General features: G+C 55.9%; 1 protein-coding gene across 1 annotated transcript; it reads left to right on the top strand.

Moving 5' to 3' along the window:
- APOE (apolipoprotein E) lies at nt 2,877-5,097 on the top strand (the record flags this gene model as incomplete). Its single annotated transcript, NM_214308.1, is given in 3 exon segments — nt 2,877-2,942; nt 3,694-3,883; nt 4,255-5,097. Coding segments are annotated over 3 exon segments (954 nt in total). The 3' UTR covers nt 4,976-5,097.

Consider the following 24,846-nt stretch of genomic DNA (forward strand, 5'->3'; position numbering starts at 1 on the left):
CAAAGGGGCAGGGGATGAAGGGATGCCAGGACATGGAATAGGAAGCTCAGAGCTTTTAAGAAGCTTCAGGAGGAGTTCCTATTATGGCTTAGTAGCTTAAGAACCGGACTGGCATCCCAAGAGGACACAGGTTCAATTCCTGGCTTTGTTCAGTGGGTTAGGCGTTGCCATGAGCTGTGGTGTAGGTCATAGGTCACAGATGTGGCTTGTGGCCCTAAAAAGCAAAAAAAAAAAAGTACCTGGAAAAGCTTCAGAGTCAGTTACTTCAGAGGGGCAAAGGCCTGGACTCCTGGCCCCTGGTGGGGATAGAGGATGGGGGCAGGGTCACCTGTGTCTCGGCCTGTGGCCTGTGGGAGTTCCCTGCCAGGGATCCCACCTGGGCCCCAGCATTGACAAGGCCAGATCCTTAACCTGCTGAGCTGCCTGGAAACTCAATGAAGTGTCGGTTTTACCCACCTAGGACACCAGCAAGCTGACACCCCTGACCCCTCTCCAGACAGAGGAACTGAAACCATGTCTGACACACTGTCTGGGAGGGAGGCTGCTGGCCAGAGGTAACCCCTCAGCCCAGAGAAGCCCCCCCCACCCGCTCCTGGCCAACGCCTTCTGAAGCCAAAGCAAACAGGCTCAGGCCTGGCTGGCCTCGGGGCTCCCTTCCTGGGGCCAGGCTGCCAGGCTTCCAGCCTCCCCTGACCCACGGAATCCCATGTTCCCACAGCCTCAAAGGCCTGGGAATGAGTGCCAGCTCCTCCAGTTCCACGTGGCCTCACCACACACCTCAACTCTGAGTCTGGGAGTCGTGTAACAGGGCTGCTGGGGGATGGGGGGGGTGCAGTCAGCGCTCACCAATCTGTCACAGAAGTTAACTGGAACTGTTCTTTGTTCTATCCCCGGATGATGGGTTAAATGCAACCATTTTCCCCGTCTTAGTGGACCGAGAAACAATGTTCAGAGAGGCTAGGTCATTTGCTCAAGGTCACACAGCTGACAACCCGCAGAGCCTGGATTCAGGCCTGGAGGCTTTGGTTCCAGAGTTCACAGTCCGAACCAGGCGACGGGACAGGAACACTCCAGGCCTGTGGAAGGCGCGGTATGCAGGCCGCGAGCTCCTGGAATGCGCAAGGCTTATGTGGGGGCAGAGAGCTGCATCCTCATTGCACAAATCGGGAAAGCGGCTCAGAGAAGCACTCAGATGTGCCCAAGGTCACGGCCCTCGAGAGGGAGTGAGGGTTAAAACTCTGTGGTGCAACGGAAACGAATCCAACTGGGAACCATGAGGCTGTGGGTTGGATCCCCGGCCTCGCTCAATGGGTTAAGGATCCAGCACGGCGCTGCCGTGAGCTGTGGTGTAGGTCGCAGACGAGGCTTGGATCCCACTTGGCTGTGGCTGTGGCTGTGGCTGTGGTGTAGGCCCGCAGCTGTAACTGTAATTCGACCCCTAGCCTGGGAACCTCCACAAGCCACGGGTGTGGCCCTAAAAAGCAAAAAAACGAAAGCAAAAAGAACACTCTCAAAGCCTAAACTTTGAGCAAAAAGATCACTCTCAAAGCCTAATCTTTGAGCAGATGCCTTACACCGCCCCCACGCCTCTCATCCCCTTTCTGTCTGGGCCTCCAGCTCCCTTCCCCTTAACCCAGAAATCCAGACCTCAGACCCAGGATTTCGAGTCCCCAGCCTTGCCCCAATTCTATTCATCCAAGCACAGGACAAGAGAGAGGCAGGGCCGGGCCTTCTGGTCCTGCTCCTTCTCCCTGCCCAGCCCACCCCCACCAGTGGCATGGAGAAAGGCTCGGGAGTTACTGGGTGAGAGACACCTCTTTCCATGGGGGCTGGGAGTAAGGGGGGGGTGATAGGCTGCCAAGCCCCACCCTCCCCTCCCCTCCCCTCCCCCACCCTGCTGTGTGAAAGGGGAGGCCAGCCCACCTCGTGACCCGACGGGGGCTGGCCCAGCTGGCCCAGTTCTGGAGGAGTGGGCGGGGCGGGGGGAGCCCTATAATTGGCCGAATCTGGGCTCCCTGAATCCTACTCAGCCCCGGAGGAGGAAGGAGGAAGGAGGAGGAGGAAGCAACCGGTGAGGAGCAGACCTGGGGGCACAGAGATGGGCTCGGGGCTTCGGTGTGGGGGGGTGGGCTGTCGGGGGAGGAGGAAATGACCTGGCCCCCCGGGGCCACCACCGAGGCAGGAGTTGGGGATGAGGCTAGAGCCCAGGGACTGGACCTAGAAGGAGGGTGGGCAGCAGGAGGAGGTTATCCGCCTTGGCTGGAAGGGGAGGTCAGGGAAGCAGCGGGACCTGTAGGAAGAACCAGACGAGCCAGAGCCGACGAATTGTACTGGCAGGTATGGCGCATCTACTCAAGTTTTGAGCACACTAAGAGCTCCATCGAGGAGACCCAGGGGTGGCGGCGACCAGGGGTGACCTCGACCGGGCTGGCGGCAGGGTAGCTAGAGCGTTGGTGGAAGGACATGTAAATGAGGATTAAATTAGGGAATGAGTGGAAAACAGGGTTTAGATGTGAAGTTGGAGCTTGGAATGTGAAGGTACCAGGAAGAACGTGAGCTTGGAGCCCAGAAAGCAAGGCTGGGGCTCACATGGGACTCCAGGGTGGAGGGGGTGGGGGGCGACGTGGGTGGAATTTGAACCCTGGGAGAGAGGGAAGGCTTTTGGCCGCAGCCGACCTGGGGATGGGGAGATAGGAGAAGACAATGAGGGAATTACACGGACAATGGAAAGGATCTGCTCGGGAAATATCTGCTTGGATTAGGCTGATGCAGATAAGGGGGTGCAAGGCTTGGAAGGCTGTGACTGGACAGGGCTGGGCTCTGGGTGGGAGGAGCGAGCCCCGCCGCTGTTGAGTGACAATTTCTCCCTCCTGCAGGTTGGCCAATCGCAAGCCAGAAGATGAGGGTTCTGTGGGTTGCTTTGGTGGTAACCCTCCTCGCAGGTATGGGGGTGGGGCTTGCTCAGGTTCCCTGCCCCTCCCCCATCCCCGGCTGTACCCGGTGCCCCTCCTTCATCCCTGGTCTCTTCTGCTGGTCTCTCTTCCCCTTGAGGAGAGGCCTAGATGTGAGGCCTCTCTGGCACTCCTTGCTTCTGAACAGCTCGTTTTACTCTCTGAGCCTCAGTTTCCCCATCTTTAAAATGGGAGTTATGTTGAGAGATTCCAGCTGTGGCTCAGCAGGTTAAGAACCCGACTAGTATCCATGAGGAAGAGGGTTCAATCCCTGGCTTCGCTCAGCGGGTTAAGGATCCGGCGTTGCCATGAGCTGCGGCATAAGTCGCAGATGCAGCTCGAATCGGGTGTTGCTGTGGCTGTGGTGCAGGCTGGCAGCTATCGCTTCCATCGGACCCCTCGCCTGGGAACTTCCACGTATGCCACTGGTGCAGCCCTAAAAGACAAACAAACAAAAACGAAAGAAAGAGAAAAGAAAGGAAAGGGGGCTTCTGTTTCTAATGCGTTGTTGCCTGGCAGGGCGTGAGCATTAGATACGTGTCAGCTGTGACTAGCGTGCACGGAGCACACAATCCATGCTTGTCCAGTAATTAGACAGGCTGGGTGTCCTTCCACCCCTCCCTGCCCACCAGTGCTCTAGAGAAGCCCACCCACCGGGGCTGGGGGAGCACCTGCTCTGTACCAGGTACCGTGTGCTGGGAGGGGGCAGAGGACCTGATGGCTGTGAACTGGCTCGGTGCAGGATGCCGGACAGAGGACGAGCCGGGGCCGCCGCCGGAGGTGCACGTGTGGTGGGAGGAGCCCAAGTGGCAGGGCAGCCAGCCCTGGGAGCAGGCCCTGGGCCGCTTCTGGGATTACCTGCGCTGGGTGCAGTCCCTGTCTGACCAAGTGCAGGAGGAGCTGCTCAGCACCAAGGTCACCCAGGAACTGACGTAAGTGCCCACCCGACTCCCGCCGCGCGCGCGCGCGCGCGCGCGCGCCTGACCCTCCTGGCGAACCGTGTGTTCTGGACCCTCAGGCTCCACCCGTCCGGGTTTCCTTCTGTCCTTGTCGCCAACTCTTGGGGGTCTGGGTCTCTGTTTCTTTTTTTTCCTTCTTCCTTTTTTGGGGGGAGTTTACTTTTTCTTTTTTCTTTCATTTGACTTCATGTCTTGCTTTCTTTCCATCTTGAGCTCCTGCCTTCGCCTGTCTCTGGGTCAGTCTTGCCGTCCTTGCTGTCTCTGAATCTCTGGCACGTCCTGGCCATCGCCAGCTCAGGAGCCCTCCTTCTCCCCCTCCCCGCCCCCGCCCTCTCTGCGCCCAGGGAGCTGATAGAGGAGAGCATGAAGGAGGTGAAGGCCTACCGCGAGGAGCTGGAGGCGCAGCTGGGCCCCGTGACCCAGGAGACGCAGGCGCGCCTGTCCAAGGAGCTGCAGGCGGCGCAGGCCCGCGTGGGCGCCGACATGGAGGACGTGCGCAACCGCTTGGTGCTCTACCGCAGCGAGGTGCACAACATGTTGGGCCAGACCACCGAGGAGCTGCGGAGCCGCCTGGCTTCCCACCTGCGCAAGCTGCGCAAGCGGCTGCTCCGCGACACCGAGGACCTGCAGAAGCGCCTGGCCGTGTACCAGGCGGGGCTGCGCGAGGGCGCCGAGCGCAGCGTGAGCGCCCTCCGCGAGCGCCTCGGGCCCCTGGTGGAGCAGGGCCGATTGCGCGCCGCCACCCTGAGTACCAGGGCCGGCCAGCCGCTGCGCGAGCGCGCCGAAGCCTGGGGCCAGAAGCTGCGCGGACGGCTGGAGGAGATGGGCAGCCGGACCCGCGACCGCCTGGATGAGATGCGTGAGCAGCTGGAGGAGGTGCGCACCAAAGTGGAGGAGCAGGGCAGCCAGTTGCGCCTGCAGGCCGAGGCCTTCCAGGCCCGCCTCAAAGGCTGGTTCGAGCCTCTGGTGGAAGACATGCGGCGCCAGTGGGCCGGGCTGGTGGAGAGGATGCAGTCGGCCGTGAGCATCAGCTCCTCCACCTCTGCGCCCAGTGATAATCAGTGAGTGCCCTCTCATCCGGGCACCCCCTTCGGGGCCCCGTTCCTGCCCAACTCCCCCGCCTCCCCCAGCCTTAGCTGCCCTCTTGGTGGGCCCCTGCTTAATAAAGATTCATCAAGCTTCACAGCAGCTTCTGGGTGTCCCCGTGTGATTTCTCAGCTCCAGCCTCAGTTTCCCTTTCCTTCCCTGCACTGACCACCCAGTTCTCTGTCCTGCCCTCTGCCTGTGTGTGTCTATTTGTCTCTTCTCCCCCTTTTCTTTTTTTTTGGCCGAGCCCATGGCATGCGGAAGTTCCCCGGCCAGGGATTGAACCCATGCCACAGCCGCCACAACGAAGGATCCTTAACTACTAGGCCACCAGGGAACTCCATCCTTTCTAACTCTGTCTTTGCTTTCCCTTTTTTAGCGTTTTAGGGCTGCACCCTCAGCATGTGGAAGTCCCCAGGCTAGGGGTCAAATTGGCGCTACAGCTGCCAGCCTACACCACAGCCCCAGCAACGCAGGATCCAAGCCACATCTTTGACCTACACCACAGCTCATGGTAACACCAGATCCTTAACCCACTGAGCAAGGGATTGAACCACATCCTCATGGATACTAGTCGGGTTTGTTAATCACTGAGCCACGGCAGGAACCCCACCCCTGACTACTGTGGGCAAAAAAGCAACTTCAGAGTTCCTGTTGTGGCTCAGTGGGTTATGAACCCAACTAGTATCCATGAGGGTGCGGGTTCGATCCCTGATCCTGCTCAGTGGGTTAAGGATCTGACATTGCCATGAGCTCCAGTATAGGTAACAGAAATGTCTTGCATCCACACCGCTGTGGCTGTGACGTAGGCTGGCAGTTTAGCTCTGATTCGACCCCTAGCCTGGGAACTTCCTTATGCCCAGGGTTTAACCCTAGAAAAGAGGGGGAAAAAAATCAACATCTGAGCCTCGGTTGGCCCAGCTTTAAAATGCCTGCTTCATGGCCTTGTTACTCAAAAGACCTGAAACCACTGCCATTTGGTTTTTTTTTTTAAGTGTCTTTTTTTTTTTTAACGATTTTTATTTTTTCCATTGTAGTTGGTTTACAGCGTTCTGTGAGTTTTCTACGGACCCAGTCACACACATATATACATTCTTTTTGTCACATCATCCTCCATCCTGCTCCATCCCCAGTGACTAGATATAGTTCCCAGTGCTCTACAGCAGGATCTCATTGCTTATCCTCTCCAGATGCAATGGTTTACGTCTATTAAACCCAGACTCCCAGTCCATCCCACGCCCTCCCCTTCCCCCCCACTGCCATTTTTGTTGAGCCATTTTCATTTTTTTTTCCTCCCTCTCCCTCTCTTACCCGATTCTGCCTCCTTTCTGCTCCTGGCCTCTGTTCTCAGTCCTGCTCTCCCTGAGAGGCTTCATTTCTCTGGCTTCCTCTTTTCCTCCGCCTCTTTCTGTCCTCTCCCCCTCTGGTTGCTCCTGCCCCTGGCCCTGCTTGTTTCTAGTTGCCCTTCCTCCAGGTTTGCCCTCGCCACCACGTGGGCCCTCTCTTTTTTTTTTTTTTTTACTTCCCCCGACCAGGAATCGAACCCTAGCCATAGAAGTCACAATGCCAGATCCTTAGCTACTAGCCCACCAGGGAGTTCCATCTCCCCTCATCCTTCTCTCCTCCCCTGGATCACTGGCCTCTTGGCTACCTTGACAAGCCTACCAGGTGCTGGGTGCAGGCTGGAGAGAGGGGCCAGCCTGTGACCCTTGGTATTAAGGGCGGGGCCATCATGTTGGGAGCTGACACGCAGCATGGCTGGAGCCTGGAGAAGCAGGAGCTTCCCTCCCACGCCCTCAGTTCTCAGGAGGGGAGCAGGATTCCATCCAGAGCCAGCGGACTTGTGTCTTCCAGGCGGGCCTCTGCCCCGCTTGGCTCTGGTAAACTCTGTGCTCACTCCGCGCTTTCCCTGCCCTGCTTGCCGCTGTGGAATCAGGCTCCCTCCCCCCAGCCAGATGTTCCACCCTTGGGACTGTGTGAGGCGGGGCTACATCTGTGTGAGGCAGGGCCAAGTTTCTGCTGATTCACTCACTGTGTGTCCAGGGCCTGGGCATCTCATTCCCCAGATGTCGGGGAGTGGGGCTCTCAGCCATATCTCCCATTTTAAAAGCTGGATCTTGGAGTTCCCTTCATGGCTCGATGGAAGCAAATCTGGCTAGCATCCATGAGGATGCGGGTTCGATCCCTGGCCTCACTCAGTAGGTTAAGGATCTGGTGTTGCCGAGAGCTGGGGTGTAGGTAGCAGATGGGGCTGTGGCTGTGGTGCAGGCCGGCAGCTGCAGCTCCAGTTTGACCCCTAACCTGGGAACCTCCATGTGCACTGGGTGCGGCCCTAAAATAAATAAATGCATACGTAACTAAATACATACATACATACATACATAATAAAATAAAAAAATTAAAAGCTGGATCTCAAATTCTGTTTGAAGCCAGCTAGGCGGAGAGGGGCGCTCACCACCACACCCCAGCAGCCCAGGTTCCTCTCTCAGTGAAAGGAGGCTGGCAGGGGGGGCAGTGGGGTGGCGGCTGACCCCAGCAGGGATCCAGAGAGTCAGCCTGAAGGGGGGAAGATGATGAAGGACAGAGAAGGGGGCGGCACGCAGCCTCTCATTGAGCCTCTGAACCTTCTTAGCTGCCCATCAGTTTCCCCCTCCCTAAACGGAGGTGACAGTGACGATGAGACTGGCCAAACCAAGCTGTCATCCGGGGTGGGGAGGGGAGGAGAGCAGACATTCGGGTGGATGTGGGGAGCGCTGGGCTCACAGAGGAAGCAGCCCTCATCAGAGGGGCCTGGGGGCTGGCGGGGGCTGGATGCACTCGGAGGGCTGTTGCAATCCGGCCAGGGTAGCATCTGTGCTTGTCTTTCACAACCATCCCCTCCTCGCCCCAAGGCTGACACGTGGTTGTTGGGCACGAGGCCAGCCAACCTAGCGTCTGGGGCCAGGGCCTCTCTCCCCCAGCTGCCAGGGATCACGAGCAGTCAAAGGCAGCTGGAGGAAGGGGGCAGCCTAGGCCGGCAGCCCTGCCAACCAATGTGGAGGAAGGGACAGGGAGAGTGCGTGGTGGTAGGAGTGGCCAAGAGGGGGCATGAGAGCAGATGGAGTGTTTCCAGGGACCTGGAGGCTTGCAGAGGCAGGGAACCCAGCGTCGGGGAACAGGGTTTCTGGTGGACCCAGTGGAGGGCACAGATTAGGAGCCTTGCAGCTGAGGTTCTGCCTCTTTTTTTATTTTAGTGCTGTACCCGCGGCATAGGGACGTTCTCAGCCTAGGAGTCGAATCAGAGCTGCAGCTGCTGGCCTACACCACAGCCACGCCAGATCCAAGCTGCTTCTGCGACCTAAACCACAGCTTACAGCAATGACGGATCCTTGACCCACTGAGTGGGGCCAGGGATGGAACTGGCATCCTGAGCCACAACAGAAACTCATCTGCACTTCTGACAGGTTCAGGACAACCTCCTCCAGGAGTTCCCCATTGTGGCGCAGCAGAAACGAATCCAACTAGGAACCACGATGTTGTAGGTTCGACCCCTGGCCTCGCTCAGTGGCTTAAGGATCTGACATGTGAGCTGTGGTGTAGGTCGCATACATGGCTTGGATCTAGTGTTTCTGCGGCTGTGGAGTAGAGCAGCAGCCGTAGCTCCCATGGGACCCCTAACCTGGGAACCTCCATGTGCCGCAGGTACGGCCCTAAAAAGAAAAAAAAAAAAAAAAAAAGAGAAAGAGAGAGAGACCCTCCACTGAAGGAAGATTGGGGGCTGTGAAATTAAGGCTCCAGAGAGCGTCCAGGGAGGCCTGGGAGTCTCCCAGATGCAGAGAGAGGGGAGAATGGAAGGGCTAGTCGGACAGTGATATTGGAGATGGCATGGTGGGCAGGTGTGTGGAGGCAGACTATGAGACCCCAGACTCCTGAAGAGTCTTGAGCTGAAGAGACCTACTAAGAAGGGGAGGAGGAGTTGCCATCCTGGCTCAGTGGTTAACGAATCCGACGAGGAACCATGAGGTTGCGGGTTCGATCCCCGGCCCCTGCTCAGTGGGTTAAGGATCCGGCGTTGCCATGAGCTGTGGTGTAGGTTGCAGACGTGGCTCGGATCCCGTGTGGCTGTGGCTCTGGCGTAGGCCGGCGGCTACAGCTCCGATTGGACCCCTAGCCTGGGAACCTCCATATGCCATGGGAGCGGCCCAAGAAATGGCAAAAAGACAAAAAAAAAAAGACTCCTTCCAAGAACTTGGGTGCTATGCACTATTAAGGCCATGAGGGGTAATACCCTCAGAGGGCCCAGAGATGTAAAGTCACACAGCCAGCATGCGGACAACTGGATCGGGGCCCCCAGCCTCAGGCAATCACTCCACTACCCTCCTCCTGGGCTGGGCTGCCCAAGATAAGGAACATTATCTTGGGCTGATTCACCACCAGGCACACAGAAGGCATTTATTACACTTCTTCTTCTTTTTTTTTTTTTTTTTAATTTTTGTCTTTTCAGAGCTGCACCCACAGCTTATAGAGGTACCCAGGCTAGGGGTCGAATCAGAGCAGCAGCTGCCAGCCTGCACCACAGCCACAGCAACGTGGGATCCGAGCTGCATCTTAAACTACCCCACAGCTCACAGCAACACCGGATCCTTAACCCACTGAGTGAGGCCAGGGATCGAACGAACCTACGTCCTCATGGATGCTACTCAGGTTCATTTCCGCTGAGCCACGATGGGAACTCCTGTTGATTACACTTTCAAAGGATAATGAAGGGGGATGTGAGAGAGGTCAAAGGTGGACAAGGGCTAGAGCCCTCAAACAGACCGACCAACCCCCCTCTCCAAGTCTCAGCTCTGATGTCCCCTCCTCCAGGAAGCCCTCCTTGACCCCAGGTTGAATCGAGCCCCTTCATCTCAGCCCTGTCTACTCTGGGTCATCACTCTCTGGGGATGGATGGGCCTGTCCCCCCGACCCCACCCCACCCCACTGGACCGTGAGCCCTGGGGGACAGGGACAGGGCTTCATCGGCACCATGCTCAGGCATAACCCAGCACATGACTAGGCCTGGCACGGGCACTCATTATTTGGTGAAACGAGTATGCTACCTATGCAAAGAAAATAAATAAACATGACATTTTCATAAAACCCTCTGAGGTAGATTTGTTTCCACTGAGCCACGATGGGAGCTCCATTTAAAAATTTTTTTAGGAGTTCCCGTCATGGCGCAGTGGTTAACCAATCCGACTAGGAACCATGAGGTTGCGGGTTCGATCCCTGCCCTTGCTCAGTGGGTTAACGATCTGGCGTTGCCGTGAGCTGTGGTGCAGGTTGTAGACGTGGCTCAGTTGCTGTGGCCCTGGTGTGTAGGCCAGCGGCTTCAGCTCCGATTAGACCCCTAGCCTGGGAACCTCCATGTGACGCAGGAGAGGCCCAAGAAATGGCTAGGAATCATGAGGTTGCGGGTTCGATCCCTGGCCTTGCTCAATGGGTTAAGGATCCAGTGTTGTCGTGAGCTGTGGTGTAGGTTGCAGATGAGGCTCAGATCCCACGTTGCTGTGGCTCTGGCATGGGCTGGCGGCTACAGCTCCGATTCGACCCCTAGCCTGGGAACCTCCATATGCCGTGGGAGCAGCTCTAGAAATGGCAAAAGACCAAAAGAAAAAGAAAAAAGAAAAAAAAGAAAAAGTGGGCGGGGGCCATAGAGGTGGCCTGGGGACACAGTGTAAATTGAATTACTTGTCTGGCTTTTTTCTTTCTTTCTTTCTTTCTTTCTTTTTAGGGCCGCACCGGCGGCTTATGGACATATGGAGGTTCCCAGGCTAGGGGTCGAATCGGAGCTGCACCTGGGTTCTCTCGGGGTTCCGCTCAGGCTCTCTCAGGCTGCCCCCAGGGGGTGGTGATCTGCCCAGGGGAGCCCTGGCAGCCAATGACGTAGTCATGCCCATTCCTCCGGGATTGGCTGTCTTGCTTTTACAGCTAAGAAAGGGTGGGGTCCTGGTCTAGTGCTGAGAGGAAAGCACGTCACAGCCTCTTGAGCCCCACCTGGTCGCTCTAGTACCCTCTCCTACATTTTAACACCATGACCCCCAAGACTCACATTCAAGGATCTCCTTTACCATCCCTGGAGTCTCACCCCAAGAGCTCCCAATACTGAATGTTTTGCACCCCTGCCCCTTTTCTGGGTAGGCTCAGCCCCAGCCTAGGTGACCCCAGGCCTCATCAGCTTCTTGGACTATATCCCCAGAAAGGGGATGAAATTTGGAAAAACCCATGAGACGACCTAGGGTGTCCAAGTGGTCAAGAACAGCAAAGTTCCAGAGTTCCTGTCGTGGCTCAGCGGAAATGAACCATGAGGTTGCGGGTTCGATCCCCGGCCTCGCTCAGCGGGATAAGGATACGGTGTTGCTGTGAGCTGTGGTGTAGGCTGCAGAGGCGGCTTGGATCTGGCGTTGCTGTGGCTGTGGGCTAGGCAGGCAGCTGTAGCTCTGATTCAACCCCTAGCCTGGGAACCTCCATTTGCTGCCGATGTGGCCCTAAAAAAACCAAAACAAAAAGCAAAACCAAAAGAAAAAACCAGCAAAGTTCCTCCGAAGGCCACGTACGGAATTTTTCCAGGGCAAGGCAGGGCTGGGGTATGGATGGATTTACACACTGGGAAAACTAAGGCCTAGAGAGGCTGACCAAGTCCTGTGGTCTCACAGATGGTTCTCAGATCTCAGGGGACAGGTTCCTGACTCCCATTCAGCCACACTGCCGAGATGGTCCTGGGTGGTGGTGAAGACCCCAGGCCTGGAGTTCCCACTGTGGCTCAGAGGAAACAAACCCGCCTAGTTCCCATGAGGATGCAGGTTCGATCCCTGGCCTCACTCCGTGGATTAAGGATCCAGCGTTGCCGTGACTGTGTAGGCCAGCAGCTGCAGCTCCAATTTGACCCCTCGCCTGGGAACTTCCATATGCTGTGGGTGTGCCTCCCCCCGCCACCCGAACAAAAGAGAGAGAGAGAGATGGTGGGCCTCAAAAGCCAGGCCAGGAGTTCCCTGGCAGCTCAGTGGTTAAGGGTCTAGCGTTGTCAGTGCTGGGCTGGGCTTGGACAGGCACAGGTTCCATCCCTGGCCCGGAAATTTCTGCATGCCACAGGCACAGCCCAAAGGATAAAAGAACGAGTTCCTGCTGTTGCTCAGCAGGATGGGCAGCGTCTTGGGATTGCTGAGACCCAGGCTTTTTGTTTTTGTTTTTCACTTTTTGGGCGGTGGGGGGAGGGGGGGGCCCGAATCCCTGGCATATGGAGGTTCCCAGGCTAGGGGTCGAATTGGAGATACAGCTACTGGCCTACGCCACAGCTACAGCAACAGCAGATCCAAGCTGCGTCTGCCACCGACACCACAGCTCATACGCCGGATCCTTAACCCTGATCGAGGCCAAGGATGGAACCCGCAACTTCACGCTTCCCAGTCAGATTCGTTTCCGCTGCGCCACCCATGGGAACTCCTGGGCCACAAGTTTGATCCCTGGCCCAGAACAGTGGGTTAAAGATCTGGTGTTTCCGCAGCTGTGGCTTAGGTCACAACTGTGGCTCAGATCTGATCCCTGGCCTGGGAACTCCACATGCCCCAGGGCGGCCAACAAAGAAAAGATGGATGACCTCCTCCCTAACGTGCCCTATCGCCTCTGCGCGTAGAGAAATTCTTCTTTCTCTCTCTCTCCCTTTACAGCTGCACCTGTAGCATGTGGAGGTCCCCAGACTAGGGGTCGAATCGGAGCTGCAGCGAAAGTCTTTGCCGTGCGGCCAGGGCTATTCCCCAGGGCGGGGATTCTTTTCTGAGAAAGAGCAGCAAGGTTGCAAATGGACTGAGCCTCCTCTACTTGGCCTGTGCTGAGGACTTTGAACTTCATGATCTTAAAAGAATCCTCACAAAGGAGTTCCCGTCGTGGCTCAGTGGTTAACGAATCCGACGAGGAACCATGAGGTTGCGGGTTCGATCCCCGGCCCCTGCTCAGTGGGTTAAGGATCCGGCGTTGCCATGAGCTGTGGTGTAGGTTGCAGACGTGGCTCGGATCCCGTGTGGCTGTGGCTCTGGCGTAGGCCGGCGGCTACAGCTCCGATTGGACCCCTAGCCTGGGAACCTCCATATGCCATGGGAGCGGCCCAAGAAATGGCAAAAAGACAAAAAAAAAAAGACTCCTTCCAAGAACTTGGGTGCTATGCACTATTAAGGCCATGAGGGGTAATACCCTCAGAGGGCCCAGAGATGTAAAGTCACACAGCCAGCATGCGGACAACTGGATCGGGGCCCCCCAGCCTCAGGCAATCACTCCACTACCCTCCTCCTGGGCTGGGCTGCCCAAGATAAGGAACATTATCTTGGGCTGATTCACCACCAGGCACACAGAAGGCATTTATTACACTTCTTCTTCTTTTTTTTTTTTTTTTAATTTTTGTCTTTTCAGAGCTGCACCCACAGCTTATAGAGGTACCCAGGCTAGGGGTCGAATCAGAGCAGCAGCTGCCAGCCTGCACCACAGCCACAGCAACGTGGGATCCGAGCTGCATCTTAAACTACCCCACAGCTCACAGCAACACCGGATCCTTAACCCACTGAGTGAGGCCAGGGATCGAACGAACCTACGTCCTCATGGATGCTACTCAGGTTCATTTCCGCTGAGCCACGATGGGAACTCCTGTTGATTACACTTTCAAAGGATAATGAAGGGGGATGTGAGAGAGGTCAAAGGTGGACAAGGGCTAGAGCCCTCAAACAGACCGACCAACCCCCCTCTCCAAGTCTCAGCTCTGATGTCCCCTCCTCCAGGAAGCCCTCCTTGACCCCAGGTTGAATCGAGCCCCTTCATCTCAGCCCTGTCTACTCTGGGTCATCACTCTCTGGGGATGGATGGGCCTGTCCCCCCGACCCCACCCCACCCCACTGGACCGTGAGCCCTGGGGGGACAGGGACAGGGCTTCATCGGCACCATGCTCAGGCATAACCCAGCACATGACTAGGCCTGGCACGGGCACTCATTATTTGGTGAAACGAGTATGCTACCTATGCAAAGAAAATAAATAAACATGACATTTTCATAAAACCCTCTGAGGTAGATTTGTTTCCACTGAGCCACGATGGGAGCTCCATTTAAAAATTTTTTTAGGAGTTCCCGTCATGGCGCAGTGGTTAACCAATCCGACTAGGAACCATGAGGTTGCGGGTTCGATCCCTGCCCTTGCTCAGTGGGTTAACGATCTGGCGTTGCCGTGAGCTGTGGTGCAGGTTGTAGATGTGGCTCAGTTGCTGTGGCCCTGGTGTGTAGGCCAGCGGCTTCAGCTCCGATTAGACCCCTAGCCTGGGAACCTCCATGTGACGCAGGAGAGGCCCAAGAAATGGCTAGGAATCATGAGGTTGCAGGTTCGATCCCTGGCCTTGCTCAATGGGTTAAGGATCCAGTGTTGTCGTGAGCTGTGGTGTAGGTTGCAGATGAGGCTCAGATCCCACGTTGCTGTGGCTCTGGCATGGGCTGGCGGCTACAGCTCCGATTCGACCCCTAGCCTGGGAACCTCCATATGCCGTGGGAGCAGCTCTAGAAATGGCAAAAAGACCAAAAGAAAAAGAAAAAAGAAAAAAAAAGAAAAAGTGGGCGGGGGCCATAGAGGTGGCCTGGGGACACAGTGTAAATTGAATTACTTGTCTGGCTTTTTTCTTTCTTTCTTTCTTTCTTTTTTAGGGCCGCACCGGCGGCTTATGGACATATGGAGGTTCCCAGGCTAGGGGTCGAATCGGAGCTGCACCTGGGTTCTCTCGGGGTTCCGCTCAGGCTCTCTCAGGCTGCCCCCAGGGGGTGGTGATCTGCCCAGGGGAGCCCTGGCAGCCAATGACGTAGTCATGCCCATTCCTCCGGGATTGGCTGTCTTGCTTTTACAGCTAAGAAAGGGTGGGGTCCTGGTCTAGTGCTGAGAGGAAAGCACGTCACAGCCTCTTGAGCCCCACCTGGTCGCTCTAGTACCCTCTCCTACATTTTAACACCATGACCCCCAAGACTCACATTCAAGGATCTCCTTTACCATCCCTGGAGTCTCACCCCAAGAGCTCCCAATACTGAATGTTTTGCACCCCTGCCCCTTTTCTGGGTAGGCTCAGCCCCAGCCTAGGTGACCCCAGGCCTCATCAGCTTCTTGGACTATATCCCCAGAAAGGGGATGAAATTTGGAAAAACCCATGAGACGACCTAGGGTGTCCAAGTGGTCAAGAACAGCAAAGTTCCAGAGTTCCTGTCGTGGCTCAGCGGAAATGAACCATGAGGTTGCGGGTTCGATCCCCGGCCTCGCTCAGCGGGATAAGGATACGGTGTTGCTGTGAGCTGTGGTGTAGGCTGCAGAGGCGGCTTGGATCTGGCGTTGCTGTGGCTGTGGGCTAGGCAGGCAGCTGTAGCTCTGATTCAACCCCTAGCCTGGGAACCTCCATTTGCTGCCGATGTGGCCCTAAAAAAACCAAAACAAAAAGCAAAACCAAAAGAAAAAACCAGCAAAGTTCCTCCGAAGGCCACGTACGGAATTTTTCCAGGGCAAGGCAGGGCTGGGGTATGGATGGATTTACACACTGGGAAAACTAAGGCCTAGAGAGGCTGACCAAGTCCTGTGGTCTCACAGATGGTTCTCAGATCTCAGGGGACAGGTTCCTGACTCCCATTCAGCCACACTGCCGAGATGGTCCTGGGTGGTGGTGAAGACCCCAGGCCTGGAGTTCCCACTGTGGCTCAGAGGAAACAAACCCGCCTAGTTCCCATGAGGATGCAGGTTCGATCCCTGGCCTCACTCCGTGGATTAAGGATCCAGCGTTGCCGTGACTGTGTAGGCCAGCAGCTGCAGCTCCAATTTGACCCCTCGCCTGGGAACTTCCATATGCTGTGGGTGTGCCTCCCCCCGCCACCCGAACAAAAGAGAGAGAGAGAGATGGTGGGCCTCAAAAGCCAGGCCAGGAGTTCCCTGGCAGCTCAGTGGTTAAGGGTCTAGCGTTGTCAGTGCTGGGCTGGGCTTGGACAGGCACAGGTTCCATCCCTGGCCCGGAAATTTCTGCATGCCACAGGCACAGCCCAAAGGATAAAAGAACGAGTTCCTGCTGTTGCTCAGCAGGATGGGCAGCGTCTTGGGATTGCTGAGACCCAGGCTTTTTGTTTTTGTTTTTCACTTTTTGGGCGGTGGGGGGAGGGGGGGGCCCGAATCCCTGGCATATGGAGGTTCCCAGGCTAGGGGTCGAATTGGAGATACAGCTACTGGCCTACGCCACAGCTACAGCAACAGCAGATCCAAGCTGCGTCTGCCACCGACACCACAGCTCATACGCCGGATCCTTAACCCCTGATCGAGGCCAAGGATGGAACCCGCAACTTCACGCTTCCCAGTCAGATTCGTTTCCGCTGCGCCACCCATGGGAACTCCTGGGCCACAAGTTTGATCCCTGGCCCAGAACAGTGGGTTAAAGATCTGGTGTTTCCGCAGCTGTGGCTTAGGTCACAACTGTGGCTCAGATCTGATCCCTGGCCTGGGAACTCCACATGCCCCAGGGCGGCCAACAAAGAAAAGATGGATGACCTCCTCCCTAACGTGCCCTATCGCCTCTGCGCGTAGAGAAATTCTTCTTTTCTCTCTCTCTCCCTTTACAGCTGCACCTGTAGCATGTGGAGGTCCCCAGACTAGGGGTCGAATCGGAGCTGCAGCGGAAGTCTTTGCCGTGCGGCCAGGGCTATTCCCCAGGGCGGGGATTCTTTTCTGAGAAAGAGCAGCAAGGTTGCAAATGGACTGAGCCTCCTCTACTTGGCCTGTGCTGAGGACTTTGAACTTCATGATCTTAAAAGAATCCTCACAAAGGAGTTCCCGTCGTGGCTCAGTGGTTAACGAATCCGACGAGGAACCATGAGGTTGCGGGTTCGATCCCCGGCCCCTGCTCAGTGGGTTAAGGATCCGGCGTTGCCATGAGCTGTGGTGTAGGTTGCAGACGTGGCTCGGATCCCGTGTGGCTGTGGCTCTGGCGTAGGCCGGCGGCTACAGCTCCGATTGGACCCCTAGCCTGGGAACCTCCATATGCCATGGGAGCGGCCCAAGAAATGGCAAAAAGACAAAAAAAAAAAGACTCCTTCCAAGAACTTGGGTGCTATGCACTATTAAGGCCATGAGGGGTAATACCCTCAGAGGGCCCAGAGATGTAAAGTCACACAGCCAGCATGCGGACAACTGGATCGGGGCCCCCCAGCCTCAGGCAATCACTCCACTACCCTCCTCCTGGGCTGGGCTGCCCAAGATAAGGAACATTATCTTGGGCTGATTCACCACCAGGCACACAGAAGGCATTTATTACACTTCTTCTTCTTTTTTTTTTTTTTTTTAATTTTTGTCTTTTCAGAGCTGCACCCACAGCTTATAGAGGTACCCAGGCTAGGGGTCGAATCAGAGCAGCAGCTGCCAGCCTGCACCACAGCCACAGCAACGTGGGATCCGAGCTGCATCTTAAACTACCCCACAGCTCACAGCAACACCGGATCCTTAACCCACTGAGTGAGGCCAGGGATCGAACGAACCTACGTCCTCATGGATGCTACTCAGGTTCATTTCCGCTGAGCCACGATGGGAACTCCTGTTGATTACACTTTCAAAGGATAATGAAGGGGGATGTGAGAGAGGTCAAAGGTGGACAAGGGCTAGAGCCCTCAAACAGACCGACCAACCCCCCTCTCCAAGTCTCAGCTCTGATGTCCCCTCCTCCAGGAAGCCCTCCTTGACCCCAGGTTGAATCGAGCCCCTTCATCTCAGCCCTGTCTACTCTGGGTCATCACTCTCTGGGGATGGATGGGCCTGTCCCCCCGACCCCACCCCACCCCACTGGACCGTGAGCCCTGGGGGGACAGGGACAGGGCTTCATCGGCACCATGCTCAGGCATAACCCAGCACATGACTAGGCCTGGCACGGGCACTCATTATTTGGTGAAACGAGTATGCTACCTATGCAAAGAAAATAAATAAACATGACATTTTCATAAAACCCTCTGAGGTAGATTTGTTTCCACTGAGCCACGATGGGAACTCCATTTAAAAATTTTTTTAGGAGTTCCCGTCATGGCGCAGTGGTTAACCAATCCGACTAGGAACCATGAGGTTGCGGGTTCGATCCCTGCCCTTGCTCAGTGGGTTAACGATCTGGCGTTGCCGTGAGCTGTGGTGCAGGTTGTAGACGTGGCTCAGTTGCTGTGGCCCTGGTGTGTAGGCCAGCGGCTTCAGCTCCGATTAGACCCCTAGCCTGGGAACCTCCATGTGACGCAGGAGAGGCCCAAGAAATGGCTAGGAATCATGAGGTTGCAGGTTCGATCCCTGGCCTTGCTCAATGGGTTAAGGATCCAGTGTTGTCGTGAGCTGTGGTGTAGGTTGCAGATGAGGCTCAGATCCCACATTGCTGTGGCTCTGGCATGGGCTGGCGGCTACAGCTCCAATTCGACCCCTAGCCTGGGAACCTCCATATGCCGTGGGAGCGGCTCTAGAAATGGCAAAAAGACCAAAAGAAAAAGAAAAAAGAAAAAAAAAAGAAAAAGTGGGCGGGGGCCATAGAGGTGGCCTGGGGACACAGTGTAAATTGAATTACTTGTCTGGCTTTTTTCTTTCTTTCTTTTTAGGGCCGCACCGGCGGCTTATGGACATATGGAGGTTCCCAGGCTAGGGGTCGAATCGGAGCTGCACCTGGGTTCTCTCGGGGTTCCGCTCAGGCTCTCTCAGGCTGCCCCCAGGGGGTGGTGATCTGCCCAGGGGAGCCCTGGCAGCCAATGACGTAGTCATGCCCATTCCTCCGGGATTGGCTGTCTTGCTTTTACAGCTAAGAAAGGGTGGGGTCCTGGTCTAGTGCTGAGAGGAAAGCACGTCACAGCCTCTTGAGCCCCACCTGGTCGCTCTAGTACCCTCTCCTACATTTTAACACCATGACCCCCAAGACTCACATTCAAGGATCTCCTTTACCATCCCTGGAGTCTCACCCCAAGAGCTCCCAATACTGAATGTTTTGCACCCCTGCCCCTTTTCTGGGTAGGCTCAGCCCCAGCCTAGGTGACCCCAGGCCTCATCAGCTTCTTGGACTATATCCCCAGAAAGGGGATGAAATTTGGAAAAACCCATGAGACGACCTAGGGTGTCCAAGTGGTCAAGAACAGCAAAGTTCCAGAGTTCCTGTCGTGGCTCAGCGGAAATGAACCATGAGGTTGCGGGTTCGATCCCCGGCCTCGCTCAGCGGGATAAGGATACGGTGTTGCTGTGAGCTGTGGTGTAGGCTGCAGAGGCGGCTTGGATCTGGCGTTGCTGTGGCTGTGGGCTAGGCAGGCAGCTGTAGCTCTGATTCAACCCCTAGCCTGGGAACCTCCATTTGCTGCCGATGTGGCCCTAAAAAAACCAAAACAAAAAGCAAAACCAAAAGAAAAAACCAGCAAAGTTCCTCCGAAGGCCACGTACGGAATTTTTCCAGGGCAAGGCAGGGCTGGGGTATGGATGGATTTACACACTGGGAAAACTAAGGCCTAGAGAGGCTGACCAAGTCCTGTGGTCTCACAGATGGTTCTCAGATCTCAGGGGACAGGTTCCTGACTCCCATTCAGCCACACTGCCGAGATGGTCCTGGGTGGTGGTGAAGACCCCAGGCCTGGAGTTCCCACTGTGGCTCAGAGGAAACAAACCCGCCTAGTTCCCATGAGGATGCAGGTTCGATCCCTGGCCTCACTCCGTGGATTAAGGATCCAGCGTTGCCGTGACTGTGTAGGCCAGCAGCTGCAGCTCCAATTTGACCCCTCGCCTGGGAACTTCCATATGCTGTGGGTGTGCCTCCCCCCGCCACCCGAACAAAAGAGAGAGAGAGAGATGGTGGGCCTCAAAAGCCAGGCCAGGAGTTCCCTGGCAGCTCAGTGGTTAAGGGTCTAGCGTTGTCAGTGCTGGGCTGGGCTTGGACAGGCACAGGTTCCATCCCTGGCCCGGAAATTTCTGCATGCCACAGGCACAGCCCAAAGGATAAAAGAACGAGTTCCTGCTGTTGCTCAGCAGGATGGGCAGCGTCTTGGGATTGCTGAGACCCAGGCTTTTTGTTTTTGTTTTTCACTTTTTGGGCGGTGGGGGGAGGGGGGGCCCGAATCCCTGGCATATGGAGGTTCCCAGGCTAGGGGTCGAATTGGAGATACAGCTACTGGCCTACGCCACAGCTACAGCAACAGCAGATCCAAGCTGCGTCTGCCACCGACACCACAGCTCATACGCCGGATCCTTAACCCCTGATCGAGGCCAAGGATGGAACCCGCAACTTCACGCTTCCCAGTCAGATTCGTTTCCGCTGCGCCACCCATGGGAACTCCTGGGCCACAAGTTTGATCCCTGGCCCAGAACAGTGGGTTAAAGATCTGGTGTTTCCGCAGCTGTGGCTTAGGTCACAACTGTGGCTCAGATCTGATCCCTGGCCTGGGAACTCCACATGCCCCAGGGCGGCCAACAAAGAAAAGATGGATGACCTCCTCCCTAACGTGCCCTATCGCCTCTGCGCGTAGAGAAATTCTTCTTTTCTCTCTCTCTCCCTTTACAGCTGCACCTGTAGCATGTGGAGGTCCCCAGACTAGGGGTCGAATCGGAGCTGCAGCGAAAGTCTTTGCCGTGCGGCCAGGGCTATTCCCCAGGGCGGGGATTCTTTTCTGAGAAAGAGCAGCAAGGTTGCAAATGGACTGAGCCTCCTCTACTTGGCCTGTGCTGAGGACTTTGAACTTCATGATCTTAAAAGAATCCTCACAAAGGAGTTCCCGTCGTGGCTCAGTGGTTAACGAATCCGACGAGGAACCATGAGGTTGCGGGTTCGATCCCCGGCCCCTGCTCAGTGGGTTAAGGATCCGGCGTTGCCATGAGCTGTGGTGTAGGTTGCAGACGTGGCTCGGATCCCGTGTGGCTGTGGCTCTGGCGTAGGCCGGCGGCTACAGCTCCGATTGGACCCCTAGCCTGGGAACCTCCATATGCCATGGGAGCGGCCCAAGAAATGGCAAAAAGACAAAAAAAAAAAGACTCCTTCCAAGAACTTGGGTGCTATGCACTATTAAGGCCATGAGGGGTAATACCCTCAGAGGGCCCAGAGATGTAAAGTCACACAGCCAGCATGCGGACAACTGGATCGGGGCCCCCCAGCCTCAGGCAATCACTCCACTACCCTCCTCCTGGGCTGGGCTGCCCAAGATAAGGAACATTATCTTGGGCTGATTCACCACCAGGCACACAGAAGGCATTTATTACACTTCTTCTTCTTTTTTTTTTTTTTTTAATTTTTGTCTTTTCAGAGCTGCACCCACAGCTTATAGAGGTACCCAGGCTAGGGGTCGAATCAGAGCAGCAGCTGCCAGCCTGCACCACAGCCACAGCAATGTGGGATCCGAGCTGCATCTTAAACTACCCCACAGCTCACAGCAACACCGGATCCTTAACCCACTGAGTGAGGCCAGGGATCGAACGAACCTACGTCCTCATGGATGCTACTCAGGTTCATTTCCGCTGAGCCACGATGGGAACTCCTGTTGATTACACTTTCAAAGGATAATGAAGGGGGATGTGAGAGAGGTCAAAGGTGGACAAGGGCTAGAGCCCTCAAACAGACCGACCAACCCCCTCTCCAAGTCTCAGCTCTGATGTCCCCTCCTCCAGGAAGCCCTCCTTGACCCCAGGTTGAATCGAGCCCCCTCATCTCAGCCCTGTCTACTCTGGGTCATCACTCTCTGGGGATGGATGGGCCTGTCCCCCGACCCCACCCCACCCCACTGGACCGTGAGCCCTGGGGGGACAGGGACAGGGCTTCATCGGCACCATGCTCAGGCATAACCCAGCACATGACTAGGCCTGGCACGGGCACTCATTATTTGGTGAAACGAGTATGCTACCTATGCAAAGAAAATAAATAAACATGACATTTTCATAAAACCCTCTGAGGTAGATTTGTTTCCACTGAGCCACGATGGGAGCTCCATTTAAAAATTTTTTTAGGAGTTCCCGTCATGGCGCAGTGGTTAACCAATCCGACTAGGAACCATGAGGTTGCGGGTTCGATCCCTGCCCTTGCTCAGTGGGTTAACGATCTGGCGTTGCCGTGAGCTGTGGTGCAGGTTGTAGACGTGGCTCAGTTGCTGTGGCCCTGGTGTGTAGGCCAGCGGCTTCAGCTCCGATTAGACCCCTAGCCTGGGAACCTCCATGTGACGCAGGAGAGGCCCAAGAAATGGCTAGGAATCATGAGGTTGCAGGTTCGATCCCTGGCCTTGCTCAATGGGTTAAGGATCCAGTGTTGTCGTGAGCTGTGGTGTAGGTTGCAGATGAGGCTCAGATCCCACATTGCTGTGGCTCTGGCATGGGCTGGCGGCTACAGCTCCAATTCGACCCCTAGCCTGGGAACCTCCATATGCCGTGGGAGCGGCTCTAGAAATGGCAAAAAGACCAAAAGAAAAAGAAAAAAGAAAAAAAAAGAAAAAGTGGGCGGGGGCCATAGAGGTGGCCTGGGGACACAGTGTAAATTGAATTACTTGTCTGGCTTTTTTCTTTCTTTCTTTTTAGGGCCGCACCGGCGGCTTATGGACATATGGAGGTTCCCAGGCTAGGGGTCGAATCGGAGCTGCACCTGGGTTCTCTCGGGGTTCCGCTCAGGCTCTCTCAGGCTGCCCCCAGGGGGTGGTGATCTGCCCAGGGGAGCCCTGGCAGCCAATGACGTAGTCATGCCCATTCCTCCGGGATTGGCTGTCTTGCTTTTACAGCTAAGAAAGGGTGGGGTCCTGGTCTAGTGCTGAGAGGAAAGCACGTCACAGCCTCTTGAGCCCCACCTGGTCGCTCTAGTACCCTCTCCTACATTTTAACACCATGACCCCCAAGACTCACATTCAAGGATCTCCTTTACCATCCCTGGAGTCTCACCCCAAGAGCTCCCAATACTGAATGTTTTGCACCCCTGCCCCTTTTCTGGGTAGGCTCAGCCCCAGCCTAGGTGACCCCAGGCCTCATCAGCTTCTTGGACTATATCCCCAGAAAGGGGATGAAATTTGGAAAAACCCATGAGACGACCTAGGGTGTCCAAGTGGTCAAGAACAGCAAAGTTCCAGAGTTCCTGTCGTGGCTCAGCGGAAATGAACCATGAGGTTGCGGGTTCGATCCCCGGCCTCGCTCAGCGGGATAAGGATACGGTGTTGCTGTGAGCTGTGGTGTAGGCTGCAGAGGCGGCTTGGATCTGGCGTTGCTGTGGCTGTGGGCTAGGCAGGCAGCTGTAGCTCTGATTCAACCCCTAGCCTGGGAACCTCCATTTGCTGCCGATGTGGCCCTAAAAAAACCAAAACAAAAAGCAAAACCAAAAGAAAAAACCAGCAAAGTTCCTCCGAAGGCCACGTACGGAATTTTTCCAGGGCAAGGCAGGGCTGGGGTATGGATGGATTTACACACTGGGAAAACTAAGGCCTAGAGAGGCTGACCAAGTCCTGTGGTCTCACAGATGGTTCTCAGATCTCAGGGGACAGGTTCCTGACTCCCATTCAGCCACACTGCCGAGATGGTCCTGGGTGGTGGTGAAGACCCCAGGCCTGGAGTTCCCACTGTGGCTCAGAGGAAACAAACCCGCCTAGTTCCCATGAGGATGCAGGTTCGATCCCTGGCCTCACTCCGTGGATTAAGGATCCAGCGTTGCCGTGACTGTGTAGGCCAGCAGCTGCAGCTCCAATTTGACCCCTCGCCTGGGAACTTCCATATGCTGTGGGTGTGCCTCCCCCCGCCACCCGAACAAAAGAGAGAGAGAGAGATGGTGGGCCTCAAAAGCCAGGCCAGGAGTTCCCTGGCAGCTCAGTGGTTAAGGGTCTAGCGTTGTCAGTGCTGGGCTGGGCTTGGACAGGCACAGGTTCCATCCCTGGCCCGGAAATTTCTGCATGCCACAGGCACAGCCCAAAGGATAAAAGAACGAGTTCCTGCTGTTGCTCAGCAGGATGGGCAGCGTCTTGGGATTGCTGAGACCCAGGCTTTTTGTTTTTGTTTTTCACTTTTTGGGCGGTGGGGGGAGGGGGGGGCCCGAATCCCTGGCATATGGAGGTTCCCAGGCTAGGGGTCGAATTGGAGATACAGCTACTGGCCTACGCCACAGCTACAGCAACAGCAGATCCAAGCTGCGTCTGCCACCGACACCACAGCTCATACGCCGGATCCTTAACCCCTGATCGAGGCCAAGGATGGAACCCGCAACTTCACGCTTCCCAGTCAGATTCGTTTCCGCTGCGCCACCCATGGGAACTCCTGGGCCACAAGTTTGATCCCTGGCCCAGAACAGTGGGTTAAAGATCTGGTGTTTCCGCAGCTGTGGCTTAGGTCACAACTGTGGCTCAGATCTGATCCCTGGCCTGGGAACTCCACATGCCCCAGGGCGGCCAACAAAGAAAAGATGGATGACCTCCTCCCTAACGTGCCCTATCGCCTCTGCGCGTAGAGAAATTCTTCTTTTCTCTCTCTCTCCCTTTACAGCTGCACCTGTAGCATATGGAGGTCCCCAGACTAGGGGTCGAATCGGAGCTGCAGCGAAAGTCTTTGCCGTGCGGCCAGGGCTATTCCCCAGGGCGGGGATTCTTTTCTGAGAAAGAGCAGCAAGGTTGCAAATGGACTGAGCCTCCTCTACTTGGCCTGTGCTGAGGACTTTGAACTTCATGATCTTAAAAGAATCCTCACAAAGGAGTTCCCGTCGTGGCTCAGTGGTTAACGAATCCGACGAGGAACCATGAGGTTGCGGGTTCGATCCCCGGCCCCTGCTCAGTGGGTTAAGGATCCGGCGTTGCCATGAGCTGTGGTGTAGGTTGCAGACGTGGCTCGGATCCCGTGTGGCTGTGGCTCT

This window comes from Sus scrofa, chromosome 6, assembly GCF_000003025.6.
Source record: "Sus scrofa isolate TJ Tabasco breed Duroc chromosome 6, Sscrofa11.1, whole genome shotgun sequence".
In the NCBI taxonomy this organism is placed as follows: Eukaryota; Metazoa; Chordata; class Mammalia; order Artiodactyla; family Suidae; genus Sus; species Sus scrofa.